Here is a 23,789-nt window from a genome sequence, read left to right on the forward strand (position 1 = left end):
AGTTAGTTTCAATCAAGTATACTGGTCTATAACTGCCATTGGCACTAGGCGTTTCCCAAAGCATAGGAAAATCTGTCATCCTTCCAATTTTCTTGGAACAGATCGCAGTCGCCGGTGATACTAGAGCACTTGGTACGGAGTAGATGGAGATGTTTTTCGCAGACAGAAGAAGCCTCATCGACCACCTGGAGACCTCAGGCTCCGCACAATATCACATGACCTTTAAGAGACCCCACACTTTCTTTGTCGTTGTTTGGTGGGGCTCACCGACCAATCTCCATAAAGAAATGCTGACAAATACTGGGAACTGAGTAAGCAGTAAATACATCGACATACCGTCCTCGGGCAAGACGGTGAGTGTGAACGGTGCCTGTCAGGTAGTGAATCGCTCGCCCTTAAACTCCATTCTTCGCTCACCACCTACGCCTACAAGGGATGACGGCCGCCGAGACTCTGTCAAGCGGTCCTGGCGGCAGCTTAGCACAGGCCGACCCAAGTCTGTACGCCGCCTTCTTCCTCCTCCCAATCATCACCGTCCTCGGCTTCATCATCCCCTTCCTCTACCTGTTCCCCCCAGTCCCTGCCACCAAGGCCGACGCCCTGGAACGGACTCATACCCGTCTGGGCCTTACAGAAGAGGAGAGCAACCTCAGGGACCAGTTTGCGGCCCGGCACCACGGTGATAGTTCGGGCCACGGAAAGCCGAAGGTCCAGGCGCTATGCATCTACCCCGTGAAATCGTGCAAAGGCATTGAGATCACCCGCTCCCGCGTACTGCCCAGCGGTCTCGAGTTCGACCGCCTGTACACCTTTGCGCAGCTTCGGAGCAAGTTTCCCCTCCCCGCTAACCCCACCGAGGGCGGAGCCGTAAAGGAAGAGGAGAAGAAGGCGGACATGGCGGACAAGGCGGACAAGGGGGGCGAGATCCACTCGTGGGAGTTCATCACGCAGCGTCAGTTCGGCCTGCTGGCCAACGTCAAGGTGGACGTCTGGGTCCCGGATCCGGCTAAACAGAAAACCCGTCCGGCCGAGGCACAGAGCGAAGGATGGGACGAGGAGGCGTGGATTGTTCTCCGGTTTCCCTGGCGTGATGCTGGTCTGAGAGGCTTCCTGTCCCTCGTGGCGGCCAAGATAGCACGGGGGTGGGATGCCGTCCCGGAGAAGGAGGTCCTGGTCCCCGCCGGTTTCCCTTCGGAAGCGGATATCAAGGCGAGAGGGTACAAGTATGAGGAAGTGCGCATCTGGAGGGACACCGTTGAGGCGTTGAATTTGGGCCGGGAGCTGCCGGAAGAGTTGAGGTTCTATTTGGGTGTTAGTAACCCATTAGGTCTTTTCATGATCGACCCCGGAAGGCAAAGAGATGTATACCGTTGCGCGCCGAGGCGGGAGCAGGCCGGATACCAGCCTATTGTTGGCTTCCAGGATGCTGTATGTTGGATGGCTTGCTCACAGTCCTTTTCTTTTCCTATCCGAGTTTCCTCTCTCTCTCTCTCTCTCTCGTGCAATAGATGGCAAGCCGCGACTGACCAGACAAATACGCAGTATCCACTTCATCTGATGAGCTTGAGCAGCTTCCAAGACTTTGACTCCATGGTTGCCAAGGACGAGGATATCAAACGGCTTGACATCAGCCGCTTTCGAGCCAACATCATAAGTACGGTTGACCTCTCTGCACGCTTTCGCAGAAAAGGGGGCACAATGCTAACTTTTATGTGGTTTAGCCTCCGGAGTCCCAGCATATGAAGAGGAGAAGTGGAAGTCGATCCGTCTCAACCCGGGATCCTCGAGCCTCAGCAACGTCGCTGATTTCCACGTTTCCTGTCGCACCGTCCGCTGCAAGCTGCCCAACGTCGACCCGGCTACCGGTATGCGACACCCCGCCGAGCCGGACAGGTCGCTGCGGAAACATCGCAATGTCGATGCTGGAGCGCCATTGTTGGGATGCCTAGGGATGCAGATGTGTCCGCTATTCGAGGATGCAGAAGATGCCCAGAGTGAGGATTTGCGGACCTGGGTAGAGGTCGGCATGGACATCGACGTCCTGGCGCAGGGCGAACACCTCTACATCAAGCAGTGAGAAATAGACCTGGGCGACTGAGCATGCGGTGACATGCGCTGCTAAAGAGTAGTAGTTGGGGTAGGAGATTAAACTCAAATATCAAAATCATCTGCAAAAAAATAGGGGGATATCAAGCTCATTAAGACAACCCCTAGTCATTATTCCCGTGATCATTTCAGCCTTCTAGCCAGCCAGCCAGCCAGCCATCCAGTCCTTCCTTTGCCGAACACGCTATCCCACCCACTCATACCATATTGTCCCCCCTGCGATGCTTAGAGACACTTTAAACACATATACAGACATAAACGCGTCATCGTCACCTCAGGTCTGCAGGCGTTAACGCCTGCACCATGCTTGTGCCTTCGCTAAACCGGGTGCGGAAAATGCGGTTCGCGTTCTGGAACATGCCGTCCTTCAGACTGACGACGATGAACTGCGAGCCCTTGAACCGCGTCTTAATGAGCCGGCCAATGTTCTGGGTGTGTGACAGGTCCAATGCGGCGTCAACCTCGTCGAGGATGTACATGGGTGCTGGCTTGAATTGAAGCAGAGCCATGATCAGCGACAAGGCGATGAGTGATCTTTGTTACACCTTTTGTTAGTCAAGCCTCGAGAGGGATGTATATGAAAGGAAAAAAGAAAAAGAAAAAAGGAAAAACAAAGGGGAGACGGGTTGAAGGATGCATACCTCTGACCACCAGACAATTCAGTCAAGCTCTCCTTCCACACCTTGCCCAGCGAAACCTTGACTTCCAGGCCGTCACTGATGGTTTTCCCCTCAGGGGGATCAAGCTTGGCAAAGCTACCCGGCAACAGCTCGTTGAAGATCTGCCCAAAGTCTCCGTTGACCTTCTCCCACGTCTGTTGCAAGGCCTTCTTCTTGTAGTCGTCGAGGCTGACAATGGTCTCCTCAATCTTGCGCTTGTCGCGAATGACCGTCTTCATCATGTGCTTGAGCGAGACCTCCTTCTTCTCGACGCTGTCGATCATATTCATCACCTTGGGGTTGATCTTCTTCTTCATGCCTTGGAACCGGTCGGTCAGGTTGCGCAGCGTCGCCCTGCACCCGCCGATGTTCTGCCCCTTGAAGTCGTACAACGTCCCGGGGCGCCCAAAGTTGCCCTTCTCCTCCGCGATCCACTCGTACTCCTGCTCCAGGTGCCCCACGGACTGCGAGGCCGACTGCTGTTCCTTGTGGAACCGCTCGACCTGGTGCACGAGCTTCTGCATCTCGAGGCCTTCCTCGGCGATGCGCGCGCTCTTGGAACGCTTCGCTTCCTCTAGCGAGCGGAGCTCGTCGTCGAATCCGTGCAGCTTCGCCCTCTCGTCGTCCAGTTCGGCCTGCACCGCGTCGTGTTTGTCCTTGAGCTGGGCCTGCTGCCTGACGAGATCTTTGATGTCTTGTTCCTGCGCCTTGATGGCGACTTGGACCTCCTGGAGCTGTTCCCTGGCCGCGGCAAGGTCTCCGGCAACCTGCTCCGAGTCGAGCTGGGCGCCTTGCAGTTCCTTCTGCAGCGTCTTTATGGAAGTCGCGCTTTGGTTCAGCTTCGCCCGTAGCTTGTCGAGGGTTGTTTGCAGCTCAACCAGCTTTGCGTCCTTGTTGTTATCGAAGTCTTTCATGTCCTTCTCGATACGCTTCTCATCGGCAACGGCTTCCGCATGCCTCTTCCGTGCCTCCGTAATGTCGATCTTGAGTTGCGAGACGGTCTCCTTCATTGTCTCTACTTCCTGGATGATCGAAGACGACGAGTTACCGCTGATTTGTTCCTCGGCCAGCTTGATCTCGTGGCTCTTGAGGTCAAGCTCCTGTTTTATTTTCCGCGCATGGTCGAGCTTGGACTTCTCCTGGGCAATGGTAGCCTGGACTTCCTTCAAGGCCGCTTCGGCCTGGTTGAGCTGCCGGGTTAGCTCATTGAGCTGCTGTAAGGTCACCAGCATGCCGCTGGAGGTCGGCGCACTCCCGCCTGACAACGTCCCTGAAGGGTCATATGCGTCGCCTTCCAGGGTGATGCTTCTCATCCGGACATTGGGGTCGAATGTAACCTTCTTGGCCGTATCGGCGTCGGCGCAGACCAGAGTGTTGCCGAAAACGTACTCCATGGCTGCAGACACCTCCTCATCGTAGCCCACGAGAGACAACGCGAGGTCAACCTTGCCTGGTGCAATGCGCTGCGCCGTCGCAATTGTCTGCGCCGATGCCTTGAAAGCCGCGATCTTGTTGAGAGGGATGATGGTGACTCGCTTACGGAGCTTGCCGCCTTTGAGAAGTTGCGTGCCTGTAACCTCTGTGTCCACCACGACGTTGTAGAGCCGGCCGCCGGCACAGATCTCCAGCGCGGTCCCCGCCTTGGTGTGCTCCTTGCCGAGGGTAAAAAGCTGAGCGACCAGACCTTTAACTTTGGATCTGTCAAAGTTGGGCACCGGGTCCGCGTAGTTGAAGTCGATATTGGCAACTTTCCTCTTCAAAACGTCGGATTCTTGTCGCAAGGTCCGGGTCTGTTGCTGAAGCGAAGATTGCTGATGGTATAGATCTTCTTCTTGGCCAGGTTGGAAGCCCATTCTGCCCAGCTCCTTCTCGAGCTTTTGCTGTTGTGCCCGCAAACCCTCGAGGTCTTTGAGGAGCCCGGCGTTCTGTTCTTTGGCTTTCCTCGCACGGGGCTCTTCCTCTTTGAGCCGCTTCTCGAGGTGAGTAATTTTCATTTTCGCTTGTTCTTGCTCTGTGACTGCTGCCGTGGCGCGGTTCCGGGCATCCTGAAGTTGTCCCTGATAGCCGCTGTCTTGACCGTCTTTGGAAGCGACGCCAGTTTGCAACGATTGGAGCAGCTCCTCCTTCGCTTCGGCCTCTTCCCTCTGCTTCTCAACCTGCTCCTTGGCTGTGTCGTACTTGGCCTTGGTCTTCTCGTACGCTTTCGTCTTGTCTTGGAGCGATGTCTCCAGCTCGGAGACCGTCTTCTCAACGGCAGACTTCTTCTCTTCCTCCTCGGCAAGACTGGACTTTTTGAGATCCATCTGCGTGGCGAGCCGTACGAGCTCGTTCGAATGCTTCTTGACCGCATCTTCGAGTGCCTGGGCCTTGCCGCCCTTTTTGAGCTCCTTGTCCCGTTGCGCACGCACTCTCTCCATGTCTTCCTCCAGATGGGAGATTTCGCTCTTCAGACGTGCCACGGAGTGCTCGAGATCTTTCTTGCGTTGCTTCTTGCCGTCTAGGTCGGCGGCGGATTGCGCGAGTTGCTCTTGGCTCTTGACGTAGTCATGGGCGACCACAACCCTCGTCAGCCGTTCCATGTCGTTTTGTGTCTGTTGGAAATCGAGAAATGCGCGTTTCTCTGTCCTCAGCTTCTCCAGCTTCGGCTCGATCTCGTCTCGAAGCAGTTCTGTGATCTCCTGAAGCTTCATCTCCTTCTTTGCCATGGTCTTAAGCGCCTTGTCGCGCCGATCCTCAAACATCCTTGTGCCGGCCGCCTCCTCGATCATGGACAAAACCTCGACGGGCTTCATGTTCAGGACTTTGGTGATTCTGCCTTGCATGATGAGGAAGTTGGGATTGTTGATGTTGAGCTGTACCGACTGAAACAGGTTCTGTACCGTCTGTTGCTGCGCCCTATGCCCGTTGATTAGGTACTTTGACGTCCCGCCCAGGACGATTTGTCGAGTCACACTGATTGTTGCATATTCCTCGAAGCCGATGGGTGATTTCTTCTTGTCCCGATTATCAAATACGATGGTAACACTCGCTTTCGTCACGCCGGCTTGTCCGCGCTTGTATATAAGGTCCTAGCTTCTCGTTCAGCGCGCGTTTCCTCTGGACAACAAGCTCCATGCAGGGCGTGCTCCATACCTGTAGGTTTTGCGCTCTCACTGTCGACATGTTGGTAATGCCCAAAACAAAACAGATGGCGTCGAGAATGTTTGACTTCCCCGAGCCATTGAGGCCGGTGATGGAGTTGAAACTCTCGTCCCTGTGGTTCTATGAGCGCCGTTCGTTCCGAGAGGATCTGTCGGTGTGTTTACTTACCATCCCGAAATCACCGTCCGGACGGCATACGACTTGAAGCCCTGTAAGACTGTCAGTACAGGAAAAGCAAAACCTTAGAAGAAGTGAGATCGGGGACTTACGTCTATTATGACCTCGATAACCCTCATGCTGCTCGCGTTAGTCGTCACCCTGCTCTTGTTGCTGTCGTTCGTTTAATATATAGGAACGAACAACGCGACGAAAGTAAACAATGCGCAGTTCCCCCGGTTGCGATAAGCTGCTTATCGGCATTATTCCCCCACCTAAGGTACAAAGGTACGGTAATACGTAGCACAGATGCCTTACCTAACACGAAGAGTCGCGAGGGATACATCACGTGATACAGAGCTCTTGGCGCAACGTACGTGGACGGATCGGACAGGGAAACGGGACGCGCTTGTCCTAATTGGGAGCAACCAAAACAAAGCACAGCGGACCGGACCTCGATCCTGGATTCCCACCGACAACCTGAACTTCGTGGCTCAGCTCTTCGCGTTGGACAGCCCTCCCTTCCCGACACGCCTCCATTTACTACGAATACTATTTGGCGCTTCGACTTTGATGACCACACGGCCTTTTTCTTACGAATTCATAGCGTTATAACGCAGTTTTGCGCGTCCCTGAACAATTGCTAAGCAATGGCGGCGATGCGAGGATCACGCGTTCCCGTCGGGTCAGCGACGTGGATCGCGGATGAGCGAGCTTCTGCTTTGAGCTTTGCTCAGGCCGAGGTTCAGGAGTTTGCCTTTTCTGCTCGTAACGATATCGACTGGCTGAACGAACATATGGCCGACGTCTTCAATGAGAACCAAATGTAAGCCTCCAGGCTCAAACCTCCCTGTCTGTAGCAAACCGGGCGTTGCTGATATATACTACACAGTAACGTTGCCGAAATATTCAAAACACCCGGGAAACTACGAGGCAAGACCCCTCGAACTGCCCGGAAACTGAACAATGGAGAGGTTCGCGTTGTAAGTTCGGTGGATGCTGTCTACTCTGCCGACGCGGCTTTCCTAATGACTTCCAGCCCTTATCGGACGTCTTTTCATCCGCCTCGAAGGCAGCTCCCACCCCATTTGCCCAACAGCTTAATCGGTTGCAATCACCAAGGCCTCAGGTCTCCGCCTCCAGAACCCCTCTTGCTGCCAGAAATGCCTCACCATTGAAACTGCTTCAATCTCCCCGCCCACAGCCGTCGAAACATGTCGTGCTCCCAGCGGACTCAGGCTACTACGGAAGCCAATCACAAGAAGTCATTGATGGTGACATCTCAACGCAGCCCATGCAGACCTATAGTCCGTCTCGATTGGGTCATGGCGACTACAACGATGGGATTCTGGAAGATGAACCTGTCGTCCAGCAAAGTCCGACCGTCACAAGGACTATGCAGTCCCCCACTAGGACATTCCAAACCGCGAGGGAGGAGCAGACGACCCGTGCAGTTCACGGAGCTTCCCAGGAGCCACATTCAACAACACCCAACACGTCACCGGTCCGAAACCCGTTGCAGGAAATCCCAACATATCCGATCATGTCGCCCCAAAAAGCCCGCCCTGGACATGATTCTTCCCCCAAGAAATCGTCGCCTCTTAAGCCCATTCTCTCACGACCTCAAGAGGAACAGGCACCTGACACTGCGGCAGAAACGCAAGGCGACGACGCAGACGAAGCAAGGTCAATGTCTGAAGGCTCGAGCCCTATTCGTCCAGTTGTTCGGAAAAGTAGCCTCAACTTTGCTTCTCTCCCCGCCCGTGAGCCCCTGACTAGTAAGAGGAGTTTGGGACAACGTCAGTCGAGGACCAGCTACGATAACCGGACCAGCTATTTCGGGCGACACACTGGAGGGAAGAGCTTGGGCAACGTCAGCCTGCACCCTGAGTCGGACGACGATGATGACTTTGATGATGCGATGGACATTGACGGCAAAGGTTCCGCCGCGCAGGACCCTACCATTACAGGTGGGTTTGCAGATACGCACAACAAGGCCTATACCCAGAGGCTGCAAGACCAAATCAGTCTGCTTGGGAAGTCACAGCCCAACGCCGGCAGACAGTCCAGGTCTGTCCACAGTTCCACGGCATCCCAACAGCCCGCTCAGGGCACCGTATTGCAGTCTGCCCAAGAAGGCGAGCCGTCTCCTGCCCGATCCCCAGTTCGATCTCCGATTCGATCGCCGATTCGATCCCCGGACAAGATGGACGTGGCCCCTCGGACGCCTGGTGCATTCCCTGAAGATGACGAGGAGGGGGATTGGATTGCTCCTCCGGCCGTGCCGGAGAAGGATGTGATTCGACCCAGTCCGCTGCCTACATTGGCCAAGAGCTACTCGGCAGACATCATGGAGGGTGTACACGGCATGACCACGGTTGGAGGAGCTGAGTTTGTTTTGCCTAAGCAGCGACAGCTTGACACGCGGCTTCCTTCCCCCCAGCGCCCACAAATGATCCCTGACCGGGCGACCGGCACTCCCGGCCATGGGAAATCAGCTTCCGTCTCTGTGCTACCCAGCCAGGCATCGGTCCACCGCGTCGGGACAGAATCTCCCCAGAAAGGGATCTCTGTTTCCAACCCGACGCTGGCATCGGGGTCGGGGGTGGATCGTCCCGCAACGCCGAAATCCCCGTCACGTGTTTTCCGCGACAGCCCGCTGAAGCAAGTTAAGAACAAGCTGTCCTCCATTATCAAGAGTTCCCGAGGGCTCCTGGCCAGCAGTGCTGCGATTAGCGCCGAGGGCAAGTCGTCTATTCTATCGCCCTCGACGACGCGACTCGCGCAGTTGATGAATCCGTCAACGGATTCGATCTCAAAGCAGAGTACTCGCCCGGAATCTTTATACCCAACTCTATCTCAACGGATAGCTCCAGATGCGCAGACCCTCGCGTCCATGACTAGTACCGGAAGTCCAACTCGACCCATTGCCAAACGGACGAGGTCTTCCGCCGAACGAGAAAAGGAGGAGAAACGCAAGGAAAAGGAAGCTCAGAAGGAAGCCCGGTTGATGGCCGAACAGATGGGAAAGCTGGAGAAGGTGCGGCAGAAGGAGCGCGAGAAGGCTAGGGATTTCAGCAAGGAACTGGAGAAGAAAGCCGCAGCCCAGAGGGAGCAGGAGAAGCAGGAAAAGCAGGCACCACCGATTCAGACTCCTGTTGCGAAAGACAATCGGGCGTCGAGAATGAGCCCTCGGAAAGTCAAGGGCCCCGGCGCCGGACCTGCAACGACACACGAGGATGCGGATGTGGAGATGGTAGACGTCCAGTCGTCCATGCCACCCCCGTCCGTTCCTCGCTCGACAGGCCCCAGCCAGGCCACCCGCGGGCGAGAGGTTCGACGCCCAGTCAAGCCACCGGTCCAGTCTGCCGTCAAGTCGAAGCAAGCGCCCACAGTCATCCGAGTCAACACGGGGTCACAGCACTCGCAGTTTCACCCGTCCACGAGCGCTCTGTCGTCCAACCTGCATGACACTCTTGGGCCTGCTCAGCCTCAACAGCAGCTCAAGAGCAAGGCCAGCCAAGCTTCATTGCACAACAAGCCGTCGCTGCAGAGTCTCAAGAGCTCGGTCTCCTCATCTGGACGGCCCAAAGCGCTCGAGCTAGCGGCGAAACGAAAAGAGCAGGAAGAGAAGGAAGCGCAACGCAAGCGGGAGGCGAAGATGGAAATTGAGAGGAAACGCGCGGCCATTCAGGAAGAGGAAAAGAAGCAAGAATTACAGAGGCGCCAGGAAGCAGAGCGGCAAAAGGAGAAGGAGCGAGAGACGGCGGCAGCACAGGCTGAGGCCAGGAAGAAGGCGGCCATCGAGCGTGCCAAGCAGACAAGGGCGCCTCCTCCTGCGGTACGGTCTCAGCCCAATGGGCCGCCGGATTATGCGTCCACGCAGCAGGACAGAGCGGCCCAACGCGCAGACGGACCTCCTCGCCCGCCCTCTCGCGCGACGATGACGAACCAGCGGTCTCAGGAGGACGCCGGTCGACCGGTCAATGCTGTCCTGTCTCACGGCGCCAAGGTCCCACCGAAGAGACCGCTTCCACAGGAAGGTAGCGACCGTTCGTCCCGGAACCCGCAGGCCAGGAATGGACCCAGTTACCAAGCCAAAGATGCCAAGCGGCGGCGAACGAGCGACGACTTTCTGGATGAGCTGGACATGGAGAGCCAGCCGCCCAATATCAAAGGCCCACCCGTACGTCCCTCAGGAGGGCTCAAGAAGGTACGTTCGATACGTCTCAAGTTGCCTTGGGGGGGGGTTAACTAGACGAGGAGAAAAACTAACACCGCGAATGCAGGATGTGCCGTCGAAAGTACCGTTCGGCAGTGGATACTCTACTATCCCATCCCAGAGCTCCTCCCGCGACCTGTTCAAGGCGACGGTCACGGCTCAGCACCACAGCGCGATCAAGGCTACGCCTCCCGTGGACATGTCGCAGTTCTCCAAGGGGGCCATCCCGTTCGCACCGAACCCCAACGGCGGCGGCGGCGGCGGGCCAGCACACAAGACGCCTGCCAGGACGGCGGGCATGCCCCCGGGCAAGTCGACGGGCAAGACCGGCACCCGGTCGTCGCCCCGGTTCCAGAACGGCGAGTCGATCGAGCTCCCCGAGATCCAGACGGACGACGAGGACGAGGACGAGGACGACGCGCCCCTGGGAGCGGCGGCCTGGGCTGATTCCCCGGATCTACGGCGGGCACTCATGCAGCAGGAGACGGTGGACCCGGCGCTGATTTTCGGGCCGCCGGCGCCGCTGAACATGGAGGAGGTGTTCAGCAAGAGCAAGGACAGGTGGCACAAGTTCCGGGCGCGCACGTCGAGCGCCAACTGGAGCGGACCCGACCGGCTTACGGAGGAGGAGGTCCAGCGCGATTTGGCGGCGAGGGACAAGCTGAGGAAGGAAGGCGGGTGGTCTTATGAGATGAGCAAGGACTTGGTGTGATGGGGGGGGGGAGGATGAAGAACCGCGGGGTTATCCGTTACTCGGTACTGCTCTGCTTATGCCCTATATTACTTTGGAAAAGGGGGGGAACAAGGGGGAGGGATTCGGCGTATCAAGGGTGTTGTAGAGTGACGACCACTCTTAAAGAGAGGATATTGCGTTTGCTGCGTGTGTCTTGGTATTTTCGGTATCTTGATTTTTGGAGGCGTTATGAAATTAGGGAAACATTATGGTGGGTGCTTGACAGGATGATGGGCTGTTTGGGGTTACGGATAATCAGAACGCAATATGATATGATTTTGATCGGTATTTTAACAGGATGAAATGAAGCAATGAAGCCTCGAAGCCTCCGTGCAGATAGAGAGATAAGGACTGTCCCTTTTGACCGTGGTCAGGTGACGAGCGAGTCGGTACGTCATCATTATTTAGGGTCCTCTTTGGGAAAATCATTATTACATAATCACTCCTACTTAGTATGGAGGACGTTCTTTCGTGGCTGCGCTGAGGCAACGAAACGGTTTGTTTTCTTTGACAACAGTCGCTGAAGTCTGGCGGGGCATAACCTAATTAGAAGGTACCTAAGGTACCTTAAGGTTAGGTAAGGTAAGGTACGTGACCTAAGGTACCTAACGTTGAGACGAAGTATGAAGTATCACGGATATTCTACTTTGAACTCTTCCGCCTGGTCGCTGCTCAGTTGGAGATTCTCATAAACAGGACCTTGAAGCAACGTCTTGCCTCGCAGCTTCCGGAAGTCTTACCTTGGTGCTCACCGTTACACGAGCAAAAGTCAAAAGTCTCAACTACCTTAGGTACCTTACGTTACGTACCTACCCAAGGGACCCTGGATTCTTCTCCCTTTCTCCCTTCTCTTCTTCTGCCCTTTTGCCCTTTTTACCTTGTTTCTTGGCGAACAACTTTACGATAATCACATCCCTACCGAAACACCAACATCGCCGCTTAATGTTCTCCCACGACTTGATTCTTCGCACATTATAGCCAAGCGCTCAACCTGGGGAAAGCACTTGGAGCTTCCCATCGACTCGGACTTTCCAGACGTCGTATGTAGTTCCCCGGATTTCGAGTTGGCTTTTGACGTCATTCGGTGAGTTGCTCTCCAGGCACCTTTCACCTTTGCCCTTTGCCCTTTGCCCTTTGCATCCGTCGGTCTGTTGGTCAACTTTGACAGGGCACCACTCGAGATGCTTGGCTTGCCCTGAGCCAAGAATATGCTCCCTCGGCGTGGCTTTCGGGTCATTCCAGCTTCCCACCTACCTTAGTGTTGCTGCCTACCCATCCTACCTATGTACTGCATATATTGCCCTATGAACGCTCACTGGCTGACTTGGGGGTTTCGCTTCTCACTAGACGCCCAACAAAAGTTCCTGTATTCGCCTGACCGCTGGCACTACGACCTACTCGGCACTTCTCGAACCGTCCCCGTCCACCCAGCTCCCCCTACCCGATAGCACACTCGAACGACGACTGAACCGGGAGGGCATTTGGCTGTATACACGGATCATTCCGAGAAGGGACACAATTCTCCCGGCTGGACAAACTAGCTACCGACGTACCACGTCAGCGTGTTCGACATCCGAACTCTCGCATGCCAAAGGCAACAAGTGGCGCAAAAGAGAGGGATTCAGCTCACGCCACCTTGACGTTCTCCCAACGATTTTTGCAGCTCCTGATTTCCGCTGCCAGATCTACCACGCGCCTCGTTGTGCTGATGTGTAGCATAAGAACCGGATCACCATCACCTTCTATTACTGTCGCTTATCGTCTCCCTCCATACTCGTATCCGGGTCGTCCACATTGCCAGAATGCCGGCAATTGATTCCAGTCGCGATTACTACGCGGATCTCCAGCTGCCACCCACGGCGGACGTCGCCGAAATCAAGAAACAGTTCAGAAAGCTAGGTACATCAACTGGGTGAACGTTCTGCCCATCGCCAGTGACCCTGTTACTGACTGGAGATAGCGCTCCTATACCACCCCGACCGCAACCCAGGAAAGGAGGCCGAAGTCAACTCCAAATTCCAGACCATTCAATCCGCGCACGAGATTCTCAGCGATCCCCAGCTGAAAGCCAAATACGATGCCAGCCGACCACGCTCCAGGTATCCCACCGCCTCCGGGGTCAAAGGCAACCCATGGCAAAATGCCGGTTCCCATTTCCCTCCGCCTCCACGAAGGACTGGTCCAACTGGTCCTGGCCCAACCCGCAACCCCCCACCGTCAGGTGCTCAGAAGTATCGGAACTTTGCTGGTGCGGCACCCACAGCTAAGGCGCATCCGCATGCGCGGGAGGACCACATGGAAGCAAAACGCAATGCCTGGCATGCTTTCGAACAAATGAGGCCCAATTCTCAGGGCAAGTCAGCCTACACGCAAGCCAAGGCCAGCAGACCCCCAGAGCCCCCTCCCACCCCTTCTCGACCCGTCCCCCGCACACCGGCACAGAAAGAGAGGGCTGAAGCCGCATTTGGTGCAAAAACGTCGCAATACGTCCCTCAATCTCCCGTCGCCGGCGATGAGCCTCCGGCGCGCTCCCCCGCCTCCCACCCCCACAACCGACACACCTATGACCCGGCGGCAGACCCGTCAACCCGGACCCCCCGCGACTCCATACCGGATCCCCTGGCCCAGTTCCGTGGCTATGACAAGCGGCAGAGCAGCCCATACCATAGCAGCAGCGGCGAGAGGACCAATCCGTTTGATGGCGCTACTATTAACCGTACCAAGAGTACCAGAGAAACCTCTAGGCGAGACCAGCACGAAAGCGCCCCAGGTCTATCAGCCGGCAGTCCGCGACATCATCGCAGCTCGAGCGCGCCTCGGACCGCCCGGTCGAACGAATCGGGTGAAGACCGACCATCTCCGGCGAACCCTCCGAACCCCCTAAACGTCCCCAGGCCAACCTTCCCTTCACGAGCAAGCGCCAGATACACTCCTCCTGACCGGGTAAACGGCGCTGGGGCTACCATTAACCCGACTCGATTCCCGACAGACACCAAACCCGACATCAATGGTATGTCCTTAGGCTTCTCCTGACCCTTCTGACATGATGTAAAAAAGAAAAGAAAAATGCTAACTCGAGACAGGCACAGCAGGTGGTGGACAATCCCCACATAAGACACAAGGGCCTTCAATGTATGGCACACCAACCACCAACCCTTCCAAGACTTCGTCATTCTCCGCATCTGCAAGTAGCAGTACAGCTTGGCCTCCGGCTCCAACGTCACGCGTGCACGGTTTTGAGATGTATAGCAGTGGTGGTGGAATGTTCAAGTCGGGGGGCAAGGGAGCTCGTTCTTCAACGTCCTCGTCTCCGAGTGGGGACGACACTATTTCTTCTACCCCTGGATCACTCACACCATTCGAGCGCCAACAGGGTGAACTGCTCAAGGAGCTCATCAAGGAAGCACACACACACACGTCCACTCAGACTAGACAACGGCGATCAAGTCAAACACGCACGTGTGATAAAACTCCCGCTGACAAGACATCTCTGCATAGCTTTAGCTTTCCGATCAACGACGATACCTTCACCCAAACAACCCCGGAACCGAAACGCTTCACCCGAACGAGCACTGACGACATCAACACCAAGTTCGCTAACGACCAAGGTTCCGAGGCATGGCAGTTCAAAGCGGGCGGTCCTCAGCAGGAAGACCCCTTCGGCAAGCGACCCGCGCATTCTGGGAGCAGAGCTGGCCGAGAATCGCCACTTAGACAGGCAGCACCGCCACGGCCGGCAAAGGAACCCCTCGACAAGACCCGCGAGGCATCCCCCGCCGAGGCCGGGTTCGACGCGCAGGGTTGGGGCGAGCAGTTCGGCCCGCAAGTCTTCGCCCCCCAGCCGACTAGAGGCGCCTCGGCTTCGCCAACTCGCCCGTCTCGATCCAGCACGAGAAAACACAGGACGGTGCATCCGACGATGGGCACAGCCGGTATGGTAAATGAGGATAGTAGCGGTAGCGAGGGACGCCGCAGCGGCAGCGGCAGCGGCAGCGGTAACGGAAGTGACTCCCGGGACCGCCGGCCGGACGGAGTACCAGCTGGGTCCGACAGCCCCATGGCCATGGACATCGACCCACCCTCAGTCAAAGCGAGCAGCGCGGGCGATGCAGCAGAACCGAAGCCTACGGCACGTAACATTCCGGTAGAACCCTCGCGTCCCGAGTGGAGACCTGGCGATGTCAAGGGGATGCAGGACGCCGGCCAGGCCAACGGAGAGCAGCAGAAGAAATCCGCCCCGAAACCCCATGTCGGCGGTTCCGAGGATAGCGAGGAGTTCCGTGCCACTCTGGCCGATCTCAAGAACGTGGCGCCGTTTGCCCAGCCGCCAGCAACAGGGCTTGGTTCTTTCAGCGATCTCAAGACCAACCTGCCGTTCGAGAGCAAGGCGTCCGATAAAATCCCCATCGCGAAGGAGAAGCACACCACCACCAGCCAGGAGCTCAACTTCCCGTTGGTGCCCCAGGCACCCACGCCCCCGCCTACTCTTGCCGTCTCCGGCCTCAAGCCGACCCTGCCGGCCTGGCAGAAGTACCTCGTGGATTTCCAGAACTACATGCAGCAGTGGGACGCCTTTACCGTCCAGGTCACGGAACACTTCAATGCGCGCAAGGAGCAGATTCTCCGGGCGCGCGAGGCCCGCGGCTACGCTTTCCTTGCGGCGCAGAGCGACAGCGGCATTGAGGAGTATCTTGAGTGGCTTCGACAGGATCAGGGTGTCCGCAGGAAGTGGACCGCGGCGTGTGAATCGCACGAGGGGCGCGTCCGGGAGTTTCTTGTCTACCGGCAGAAAATGCGATAGAAGTCTATGACGAAGGTAAAGAAACCGCAAAGTCATACTACAAAACTACATGGGGCGGAAGGGGGGCGGGCAAGTGGGGTGAGATGTTGAGTTATTATAGACCCTGACGACGGGGGGCAGCATTCTTCTGCTGAACTTGGTTTTTTTTTTCCTAGCGAATTTTCTACTGGCAGATGGACGGTTTGCAAGCTGCAGGGATGAATCGGATTTCTTTTCTTTTTTTTTTCTTTTCTTCCTTTCACATGCCTTCCGTTGGCTCTGCTGGCGGCGGAGCGGTTGTAAGGCAGATAGATAGATCACGGTGCAGCGGGAAAGAACAGACACTGGATCCGAGCCCCCGCTGCTCATGTGGCGTCGAAGGATGGACGGCATAGATGTACTTTATGTTCTGGATGGCGGAGAGAAGGGGGAGCGGGCGGTTCTTTTTTTCGTCTTTGCTTTTTAGCCTGCATTCTACATGCCACATTAAGATAGCGTCTTGATACCACGCTTCGCTGTCCTCGAGGGGGTGCAGACTCGGCTTTCGGGACGTCAGGATGGAGAGACATGGGAGGGGGGTGGTCAGGGGTGGGCACGTTATATCACCAAAATTGGCTGACTACCGGGCTATGGAGGAAGATCGAGACGTGTTGCGTAAGGGTTGGTGTTGGTGTAGACAGGGAGATTCGGTCGGCCTCCGTAGCATAGGCCACTCAGCTCCATGGCGCAATAGGAGAGTATTTTGGCCAACCTGGAGGGATATACTGTTTCCATGGTGTTCATATGTCACTATCACCTTATAAGACGTGCTCAGTGTGATTCCTTTTATTATCTCCTATTCTTGGTCCATGAAAATGAGGAGGGAATCTGGGGGGGAGGGAGAGGTTCAACCAGCCAAATGAGAGAACAAAGTGAGTCCATCAATAGTTTGCGTGTAGACGCAGGGACAGATACAGTGAATTTGGCGGGAGAAGGTCTCTTAGAAGAAGCAAAAGCAAAATGAAGGAAGAATCAAGAGCCCAGAAGTCCCAGCGTTCCCAAAGGTGCAAATGTACAAATCCCCGGAGCTGCGAACCTTACACCCCGATCATATCGAGAACATGAGTTGACCTGTAAAGAGAAGCGCAGCTAGGAAGCCTGTGATCATGCAACACCTTAGAGGTTAGGTAGAGTTAGAGAGACCAGTCTTTAGGCATCCTCTTCCTCCTCGGTAACTGTGCCGTTGGCGGGCTTGCTAGAGTCGGCATTGGACTTGGTGGTCTCGCCGTCCGCAGCGACTCCTTTGTCGTTCGTATCGGCTTTGACCTCGGCTTCCTCCTTGATCCCAACGTTGGAGACAGCGATGGGGTCTTCGAGTTCTTCCTCGGAGTCCTTCGCCTTGGCCTTGGTCTTGGCGGGCTTCTTGGGTGTGCGTTTCTTCTTCGCCGAACCTTCTGTCAACTTGTTAGCCCTGGGGTCGAGTAGAAGCATCACTTACCCCTCCCGGGGGGGGGGGGGAGGGTGGGGAGTGAAGGACAAGAACAAGTTCAGGCCAGGAAGCATAAGCATAGTGTTAAGACCAAAACCCACCTTCGTCGCTAACGGCGTCGGCCTGGCGCTTGCGGCCACGCTTCGGCTTGGTAGGGGTGGAGGTCTCTCCGTTTGGGCCCTCGGCGCCTTCGACCTTCTCACCGGCGTTCTCGCCTGCCTCGGCGTCTCCAGTGGCGGGGGCCTTTTTCGGAGTCCTCTTGCGAGCTGGAAAGTAAATGTCAGTTTTAGTTTTTTTCCTTTTTAGTTTTCTTTTTTTTTTTTATAATAAAAAGAAGAAAGAGAGAAAGAAAGACAGAAAGCAACTCACGCGTAGCCGTCTTCTTCGGCTTAGCAGGGGACAGCGCGACGGGCTTGTCGCCACTCTCATCACCCCCGTCGAGGGCGAGAGCCTTCATCTCTGCATGGATACGGGTCCATTGGTTTTTCAGGGCTTTGGTTGTGCGGCCGGGTAGGATGATCTGCTTCCAGTCGACGCTCCCTTCGCCGAGGGCCTGATTCAGAATGCGCAGGACCAACTGGTTCTGAACAGGGAAGGAGGGGTTTCAGTAGTTAGTTGGTCTGTTTCTTACATAGGTTTCTTGTTTATTGGTAGACCGGAGTGGTGTTGAGCTTACCTTCTCGGCCGGAGTCCAAGCCGCGGGCTTGCCGGATTCACCAGACATTTTGGTGTCTCCAGCGTCGCTCTGAACGTCAGACATGTTGCTTTGGTTAGGGGTCTTACTTTTGTTTCTCGGCTGTTATGAGTAGAGTCTGTGAACTGAGTTGGGTTGGGTAGAAGCGGGATGAGATAGATGACTGCGGAAAGTAGACAGTCGTTGCGGGATGATGGGATGTAGGTGGGTAGAAGCCAGATACCAAAACACATGCAACGATGTGTACGGACTAAGCGGTCAGGGAAGTAGAGAACCTGGCAGGAACGGTGTGGTGATGTAATAGCGTCAAGGAGGGGTTAAGGAAAGATCAATGTAAGAGGAAGGTGAGAGGAAGGTGAAGGGTCGGTTGACGGTCGAGTAAGTACGGCCGTTGCCCGGGTGGGGGAAGGTGCCAGATGATACAGGGTTGAGAGCAGGCTATTGCCAAAAGTCCCAAGTTTGTAGGATCCCGTGACAGAAATGGGATGACGGTAAGATGATATGAAGGCAAGGCCAAAGTGTTTGGTGGAAGGGGTTTGGGCAAGAGAGTATCCGGGTCCTATGGGACTATGGGACTATGGGACGGTTGGTTTCTTCCGGGAACACGGAACACCACTTGCAAGCCTTGATAGAACCCTGAGACGTATGGAATTCTTTTTGAGGTAGGAGTTGCTGAGTTGGCAAGGGGAGACACGGGGCTATCGTGTAATACAGGCGAGAAGAGAAATATCGGTTGTATGAGGCGTGGTCCGCGTGTTCTGCAATGGCACAGCAAGGACGATGGAATTTACGAAACGAGATAATTGATGTTTATATCTACCACTGCGTGTTTGCATGATCAAGCTTGAGGCACGAGGCCGCAGAAGCCATAGGGGGTATAAGGAGTAAGCTGGAAGCTCCGTGGATTTCGATGAACGTTGTAGTTGAGTCTTTGCCTTGGATGAAGGAACCGGAATAGGCACAAGAGTAGTTCTTTTATTTTATTTTATCTTATTTTACAGAAAATTGTTTGTAGCATATGCTGGTAAGTTCTGGTATACTCAACCGACAATAAGAGACCAAAGCAACAAAAGAGAATTTTCTATGACTCTCCTTAAGACGGTGGTGATCATGGATTGGCAGAAACCTGTCTCTGTCGTCGTCTTGAAAGCACGTGCCTCTCTCGGAGGGTTCTATCCCGAAGTCGGTGCTCATTCCTGCGAGAATGTACCCAGGTACGAAGGACAGAACTCCTTCTCCAGATTACCTCAGCAGATGACCCTGGTACGGATAGGTAGCTGGCGCTGGCACGGTCGCATGCACAAGCCATGCACATACACGTAGTATGGAAATATCCATAGTAAACTCTGCCTCACACCACAGGACACACCACCACGGTGAACCGGCAAGCCTGGTACAGCCAAGTCACAAGGGCTTCAGACATCGCGGACATGTAAGACATGCATATGGAGGGGCTGCCCAGTTGCCTACAGCCGAGACGCTTGCAATGCAATACCTTATTTACAATGATTTACAATGATTTTATACGGCCTGCTTTCCGGTTGGAGGGTACCTTGGTGGGTGTGATTATTGTGACGATGGTGTCAAAGATTGAACTCACGATCCATCTCCTGCACGAGGAATCAATACAATTGTGTGAGGCTACCATACTTGGTATTGAATATAACGAGCAGCGGAAGTAGAGGTATGTCCATAAACGGACCCAGTATGCATCTAAACCATGTTAGACGAGCTCAACCTCAACTTATACGTACTGTTTAGAGACGAAAAGTCTAAAAAAAAAAAAAAAAAAAAAAAAAAAGCCTTGAACAAAAGGACGGCGCATTCGCAAGGAACCCCAAGAACCACCCACATGCGCCTCGTCCTCTTTCAGCGAGGAACTAGGATCGATAATCATTCCACTTTCTTCTCGCCGTTTTCGCTTTCGTCGTTTACCCGGTGTCTAAGAACCGTCGCGCAGAACGGTTCCAGCAACGCGACGCCTTCCACGACGCCTTCCACGACTTCCACCAACTGGCGTCGTGCTTTCAGCCTTTCCACCACGAACACACGAATCGTCAGCCTTCACCATCGGAAGCTTATACTTTCAGACTGGAGGTCTAAATTACAGCTCCCTCGGAGCTTCTACCTCCAGCCATTTGTCTCACCTCTTACTCAACCCTCCCCCTTTGCCACCGTATCTTCATATTCCGCACCACCGATCCGGCACTCCGCTCACACGACCACGACGAATAAGAGAAACGTGCCGTCGCACAAACCTGAGTCGAAGGGAGCAGAATCAATTCCTGTCACGTCGACTTCTTCGCCGTCTGACGGGTCTATCGAGACCGAACCCGAACCCGAGACCACATCCGCCTCCAAGATGAACAACACCACCACCAACCAGTCCCCGCGCTCCAAGCGCAAGGCGCCCTCCAGCCCGGAAGCCGGCGCCCGCCCGCACAAGCAGCTCCGACCGGGTCCTGTCAACGGCAGGATGTCCGCCGGTGATAACACCCCGGATATGGACCTCGAGGAGTCGCCCGTGTACGTGGAGGAGGAGGACGACGAGTACGCCCGCCTACAGCCCGTCTATTCCACCACGACCCAGGAACCAGAGGCCTGGCAGCGGACCATTGAGAAGGTCATCAGCAACGTCGTTTCCATCCGCTTTTGTCAGACCTGCTCTTTCGACACCGACCCGGCCTTGACGAGTGAAGCCACTGGCTTTGTCGTGGATGCCGAGAGGGGGTGAGTGGTTTTTTTTTCTTCTTTTTTTTTCTTTTTTCTTTTTTGGTTCAAGTCCCCTCAATGATGCTGTCATTCTGGGAGCTCCCATGTCATTCAGTCTCTTGCACGAAACCGCAGAGAAAGAAAAAAAATTAGTCGTTGAAAGCTGACGAAACGGCCGTACGCTTGCGCCGTGCAGTTACATCTTGACGAATCGTCACGTTGTCGGCTCCGGTCCCTTCTGGGGATTTGTCGTCTTCGATAACCATGAGGAGGTTGATGCGTACCCCGTCTACCGTGACCCCGTCCACGATTTTGGTATTCTGCGCTTCGACCCCAAGGCTCTCCACTATATAAACATCGAATCACTGGAGCTACGGCCAGACCTCGCGAAGAGTAAGCGTCTTCCTTCCAATCTCCTCCCCCCTTCTGTTCTTTCTTGCATACGAAAATGCTGACAACTTCCCCCTCCAGTCGGCGTCGAAATCCGGGTTGTCGGTAACGATGCCGGCGAGAAGCTCAGTATCTTGTCTGGCTTCATAAGCCGTCTGGACCGGAACGCCCCAGAGTACGGAGAGGGATACAGCGACTTCAACACATGCTACTACCAGGCAAACGCGGCTGCGAGTGGTGGCAGCTCCGGCAGTCCTGTCGTCAACATTGACGGCTATGCAGTCGCCCTGCAAGCCGGCGGGCGGAGCGACGGCGCTTCGACCGACTACTTCCTCCCCCTCGACCGACCGCTACGAGCGCTACAGTGTATCCAGCAAGGAAAGCCCGTGACAAGAGGAGACGTCCAGTGCCAGTTCCTCCTAAAACCCTTCGACGAGTGTCGTCGTCTCGGACTCACGGCCGAGTGGGAGGCCTTGGCCCGGAAGACGTTCCCCAAGGAGAACAACATGCTCGTCGCCGAGATCGTCCTGCCGGAAGGACCGTCCTACGGCAAGCTGCAAGAAGGTGACATTCTCATCAAGGTGAACGGCGAGCTGGTGACGCAGTTTATCCGGCTCGATGAGATTCTCGATTCGAACGTCGGGCAGTCGATCAAGATACAACTGCAGCGAGGCGGCAAGGACATGGAAGTGGATGTCGATGTGGGCAACCTGCACAAGATCACGCCGGACCGCTTCATATCCGTAGGCGGGGCCAGCTTCCATGATATATCATACCAGCAGGCACGTCTGTACGCTGTGGCCTGCAAGGGAGTGTTCGTCTGCGAGGCCACGGGATCTTTCAGATTTGACGGCGCCGATAATGGGTGGATTATCAACACGGTGGCTGGGAAGGAAACGCCCGACCTGGACGCCTTTATGGACGTGATGAAGGCGATCCCGGACCGGGCGCGCGTGGTCGTCACTCACAAACACCTCCGTGATCTCCACACGGTCCACACAAGCGTCATCCACGTCGATAGGCATTGGTCTGCGAAGATGAAGATGGCGATTAGGAACGACGAAACCGGGCTCTGGGACTTTGTGGATCTGGGCGATCCCCTGCCGCCGGTACCGACGGTCCCTCAATCCGGTTCCTTTATCCAACTGCAGAACACGACACACCCGGCCGTGGCTGACCTTGTAAGGAGCTTCGTACTCGTCAGCTGCACCATGCCCGTGAAGCTGGACGGTTTCCCGAAGAACAAGAAATGGGGCATGGGCCTGGTGATAGATGCCGACGCGGGCTTGGTGGTCATCTCCCGCGCCATCGTCCCGCACGACCTCTGCGATGTCGACATCACCATCGCCGATACCATCTTCGTCGACGGCAAGGTCGTCTTCCTCCACCCGTTACAGAACTACGCCGTCATCCAGTACGACCCGAAGCTCGTGGAAGCCCCCGTGCTGAGCGCAAGGCTGAGCACCGAGCAGATCACGCAGGGTTCCTCGACCAACTTTATCGGCTACAACAGGATGGGCCGCGTGGTGCACGCCACCACTACGGTGACGGAAATCACGCCCGTCGCGATCCCCGCCAACTCGGGGGCGCCCCGCTACCGCGCCGTCAACGTCGACGCCATCACCGTCGACACCAACCTCAGCAACCAGTGCGGCAGCGGTGTTCTCGTGGCGCCGGACGGCTCGGTGCAGGCGCTGTGGCTGACCTACCTCGGCGAGCGGTCTCCCTGCACTAACCGTGACGAGGAGTACCACCTGGGCCTGGCCACGCCGACGCTGCTCCCGGTCATCTCGCAGATCCAGCAGGGCATCGCGCCCAAGCTGCGGCTCCTCTCGGTCGAGTTTCGGGCGATCAAGATGCTGCAGGCGCGGGACATGGGCGTGCCGGACGAGTGGATCCGAAAGGTGACGGAGGCCAACAAGACGCAGCACCAGCTGTTCATGGTCAGCAACCGGACGTTCGAGCGGGGCGACCGCGACCAGCAGAACGCGCTGCTGGAGGGCGACATCGTGCTGAGCCTCAACGGGCAGGTGATCACGCGGGTGTCGGAGCTGGACGTGATGTACTCGCACGAGGTGCTGGAGGCCGAGATCGTCCGGGTGAAGGAGGTGACGAGGATCCGGGTGCACACGGTGGCGGCGGACGACGTGGAGACGGACCACGCCGTCTCGTTTTGCGGCGCGATCCTGCAGCGGCCGCACCACGCCGTGCGTCAGCAGATTAGCAAGCTGCACAGCGAGGTCTATGTGTCGGCGCGCACCCGGGGTTCGCCGGCTTACCAGTACGGACTTGCGCCGACCAACTTTGTCACGCACGTCAATGACCGGCCGACTCCGGATTTGGAGACGTTCATTGCGACTGTGCAGGAGATTCCGGACAACACATGTAATTTTTTTCCCTCTTTTTTTCCTCTTTTTTTTTTCTTTTTCTTTTTGGCGCCCTCTCTCGCTTCTTTGCATATTGTTGTTGTAACACTGACATCTCTCTCCTTCATAGACTTCCGCCTCAGGGCTTGCACATTCGACTCTGTACCCTGGGTCGTGACCATGAAGAAGAACGAGCACTACTTCCCCACGGTGGAATGGATCAAGGACCCCTCGGAGGCGTCCGGCTGGCGACGCAAGACTTATGACCGTGGAGAGGTCTTCGAAGGCGAAGGGCCGGACGGTCTGCATACTAATACGGAAGACGCGGACATGGGAGAGGAGATTACACCTACTTCATAAGA

The 23,789-nt window shown here is 55.8% G+C and overlaps 7 protein-coding genes across 7 annotated transcripts; 4 read left to right on the top strand and 3 right to left on the bottom strand.

The window, feature by feature from the left end:
* The first annotated feature begins 412 nt into the window (after positions 1–412).
* SODALDRAFT_330454 (MOSC domain-containing protein) lies at positions 413–2,193 on the top strand. The gene is made up of 3 exons (XM_028611200.1): positions 413–1,428; positions 1,543–1,654; positions 1,722–2,193. The coding sequence occupies exons 1-3, from the start codon at positions 436–438 to the stop codon at positions 2,075–2,077; spliced, it is 1,461 nt and encodes a 486-aa protein (XP_028468517.1). The 5' UTR covers positions 413–435; the 3' UTR covers positions 2,078–2,193.
* On the bottom strand, positions 2,104–6,242 carry SODALDRAFT_376478 (RecF/RecN/SMC protein). Its single transcript, XM_028614820.1, has 5 exons — positions 6,176–6,242; positions 6,075–6,115; positions 5,898–6,018; positions 2,748–5,833; positions 2,104–2,640 (listed from the first exon to the last, which is right to left on the bottom strand). Exons 1-5 carry the CDS (start codon positions 6,200–6,202, stop codon positions 2,376–2,378), a joined length of 3,540 nt encoding a protein of 1,179 aa, XP_028468518.1. The 5' UTR covers positions 6,203–6,242; the 3' UTR covers positions 2,104–2,375.
* A 313-nt stretch (positions 6,243–6,555) lies between these two features.
* Positions 6,556–11,319, top strand: SODALDRAFT_291070 (hypothetical protein). Its single transcript, XM_028608658.1, has 4 exons — positions 6,556–6,888; positions 6,955–7,045; positions 7,102–10,275; positions 10,352–11,319. The coding sequence occupies exons 1-4, from the start codon at positions 6,713–6,715 to the stop codon at positions 10,994–10,996; spliced, it is 4,086 nt and encodes a 1,361-aa protein (XP_028468519.1). The 5' UTR covers positions 6,556–6,712; the 3' UTR covers positions 10,997–11,319.
* Positions 11,320–11,698: 379 nt separating this feature from the next.
* SODALDRAFT_103220 (hypothetical protein) lies at positions 11,699–12,325 on the bottom strand. The gene has a single exon (XM_028606469.1). It carries the CDS (start codon positions 12,252–12,254, stop codon positions 11,925–11,927), a length of 330 nt encoding a protein of 109 aa, XP_028468520.1. The 5' UTR covers positions 12,255–12,325; the 3' UTR covers positions 11,699–11,924.
* A 494-nt stretch (positions 12,326–12,819) lies between these two features.
* Positions 12,820–15,818, top strand: SODALDRAFT_273059 (hypothetical protein; the record flags this gene model as incomplete). Its single annotated transcript, XM_028607873.1, has 3 exons — positions 12,820–12,916; positions 12,978–14,027; positions 14,107–15,818. The coding sequence occupies 3 exons, from the start codon at positions 12,820–12,822 to the stop codon at positions 15,816–15,818; spliced, it is 2,859 nt and encodes a 952-aa protein (XP_028468521.1).
* Positions 15,819–16,985: 1,167 nt separating this feature from the next.
* Positions 16,986–18,025, bottom strand: SODALDRAFT_348897 (hypothetical protein; the record flags this gene model as incomplete). Its single annotated transcript, XM_028613393.1, has 4 exons — positions 16,986–17,230; positions 17,367–17,531; positions 17,635–17,848; positions 17,942–18,025. The coding sequence occupies 4 exons, from the start codon at positions 18,023–18,025 to the stop codon at positions 16,986–16,988; spliced, it is 708 nt and encodes a 235-aa protein (XP_028468522.1).
* A 2,296-nt stretch (positions 18,026–20,321) lies between these two features.
* On the top strand, positions 20,322–23,787 carry SODALDRAFT_322013 (PDZ domain-containing protein; the record flags this gene model as incomplete). The annotated part of the gene is made up of 4 exons (XM_028609675.1): positions 20,322–20,689; positions 20,868–21,064; positions 21,143–23,446; positions 23,558–23,787. The coding sequence occupies 4 exons, from the start codon at positions 20,322–20,324 to the stop codon at positions 23,785–23,787; spliced, it is 3,099 nt and encodes a 1,032-aa protein (XP_028468523.1).
* Positions 23,788–23,789: the final 2 nt, after the last annotated feature.

This window comes from Sodiomyces alkalinus (genome assembly GCF_003711515.1).
Source record: "Sodiomyces alkalinus F11 unplaced genomic scaffold SODALscaffold_2, whole genome shotgun sequence".
NCBI lineage: Eukaryota > Fungi > Ascomycota > Sordariomycetes > Glomerellales > Plectosphaerellaceae > Sodiomyces > Sodiomyces alkalinus.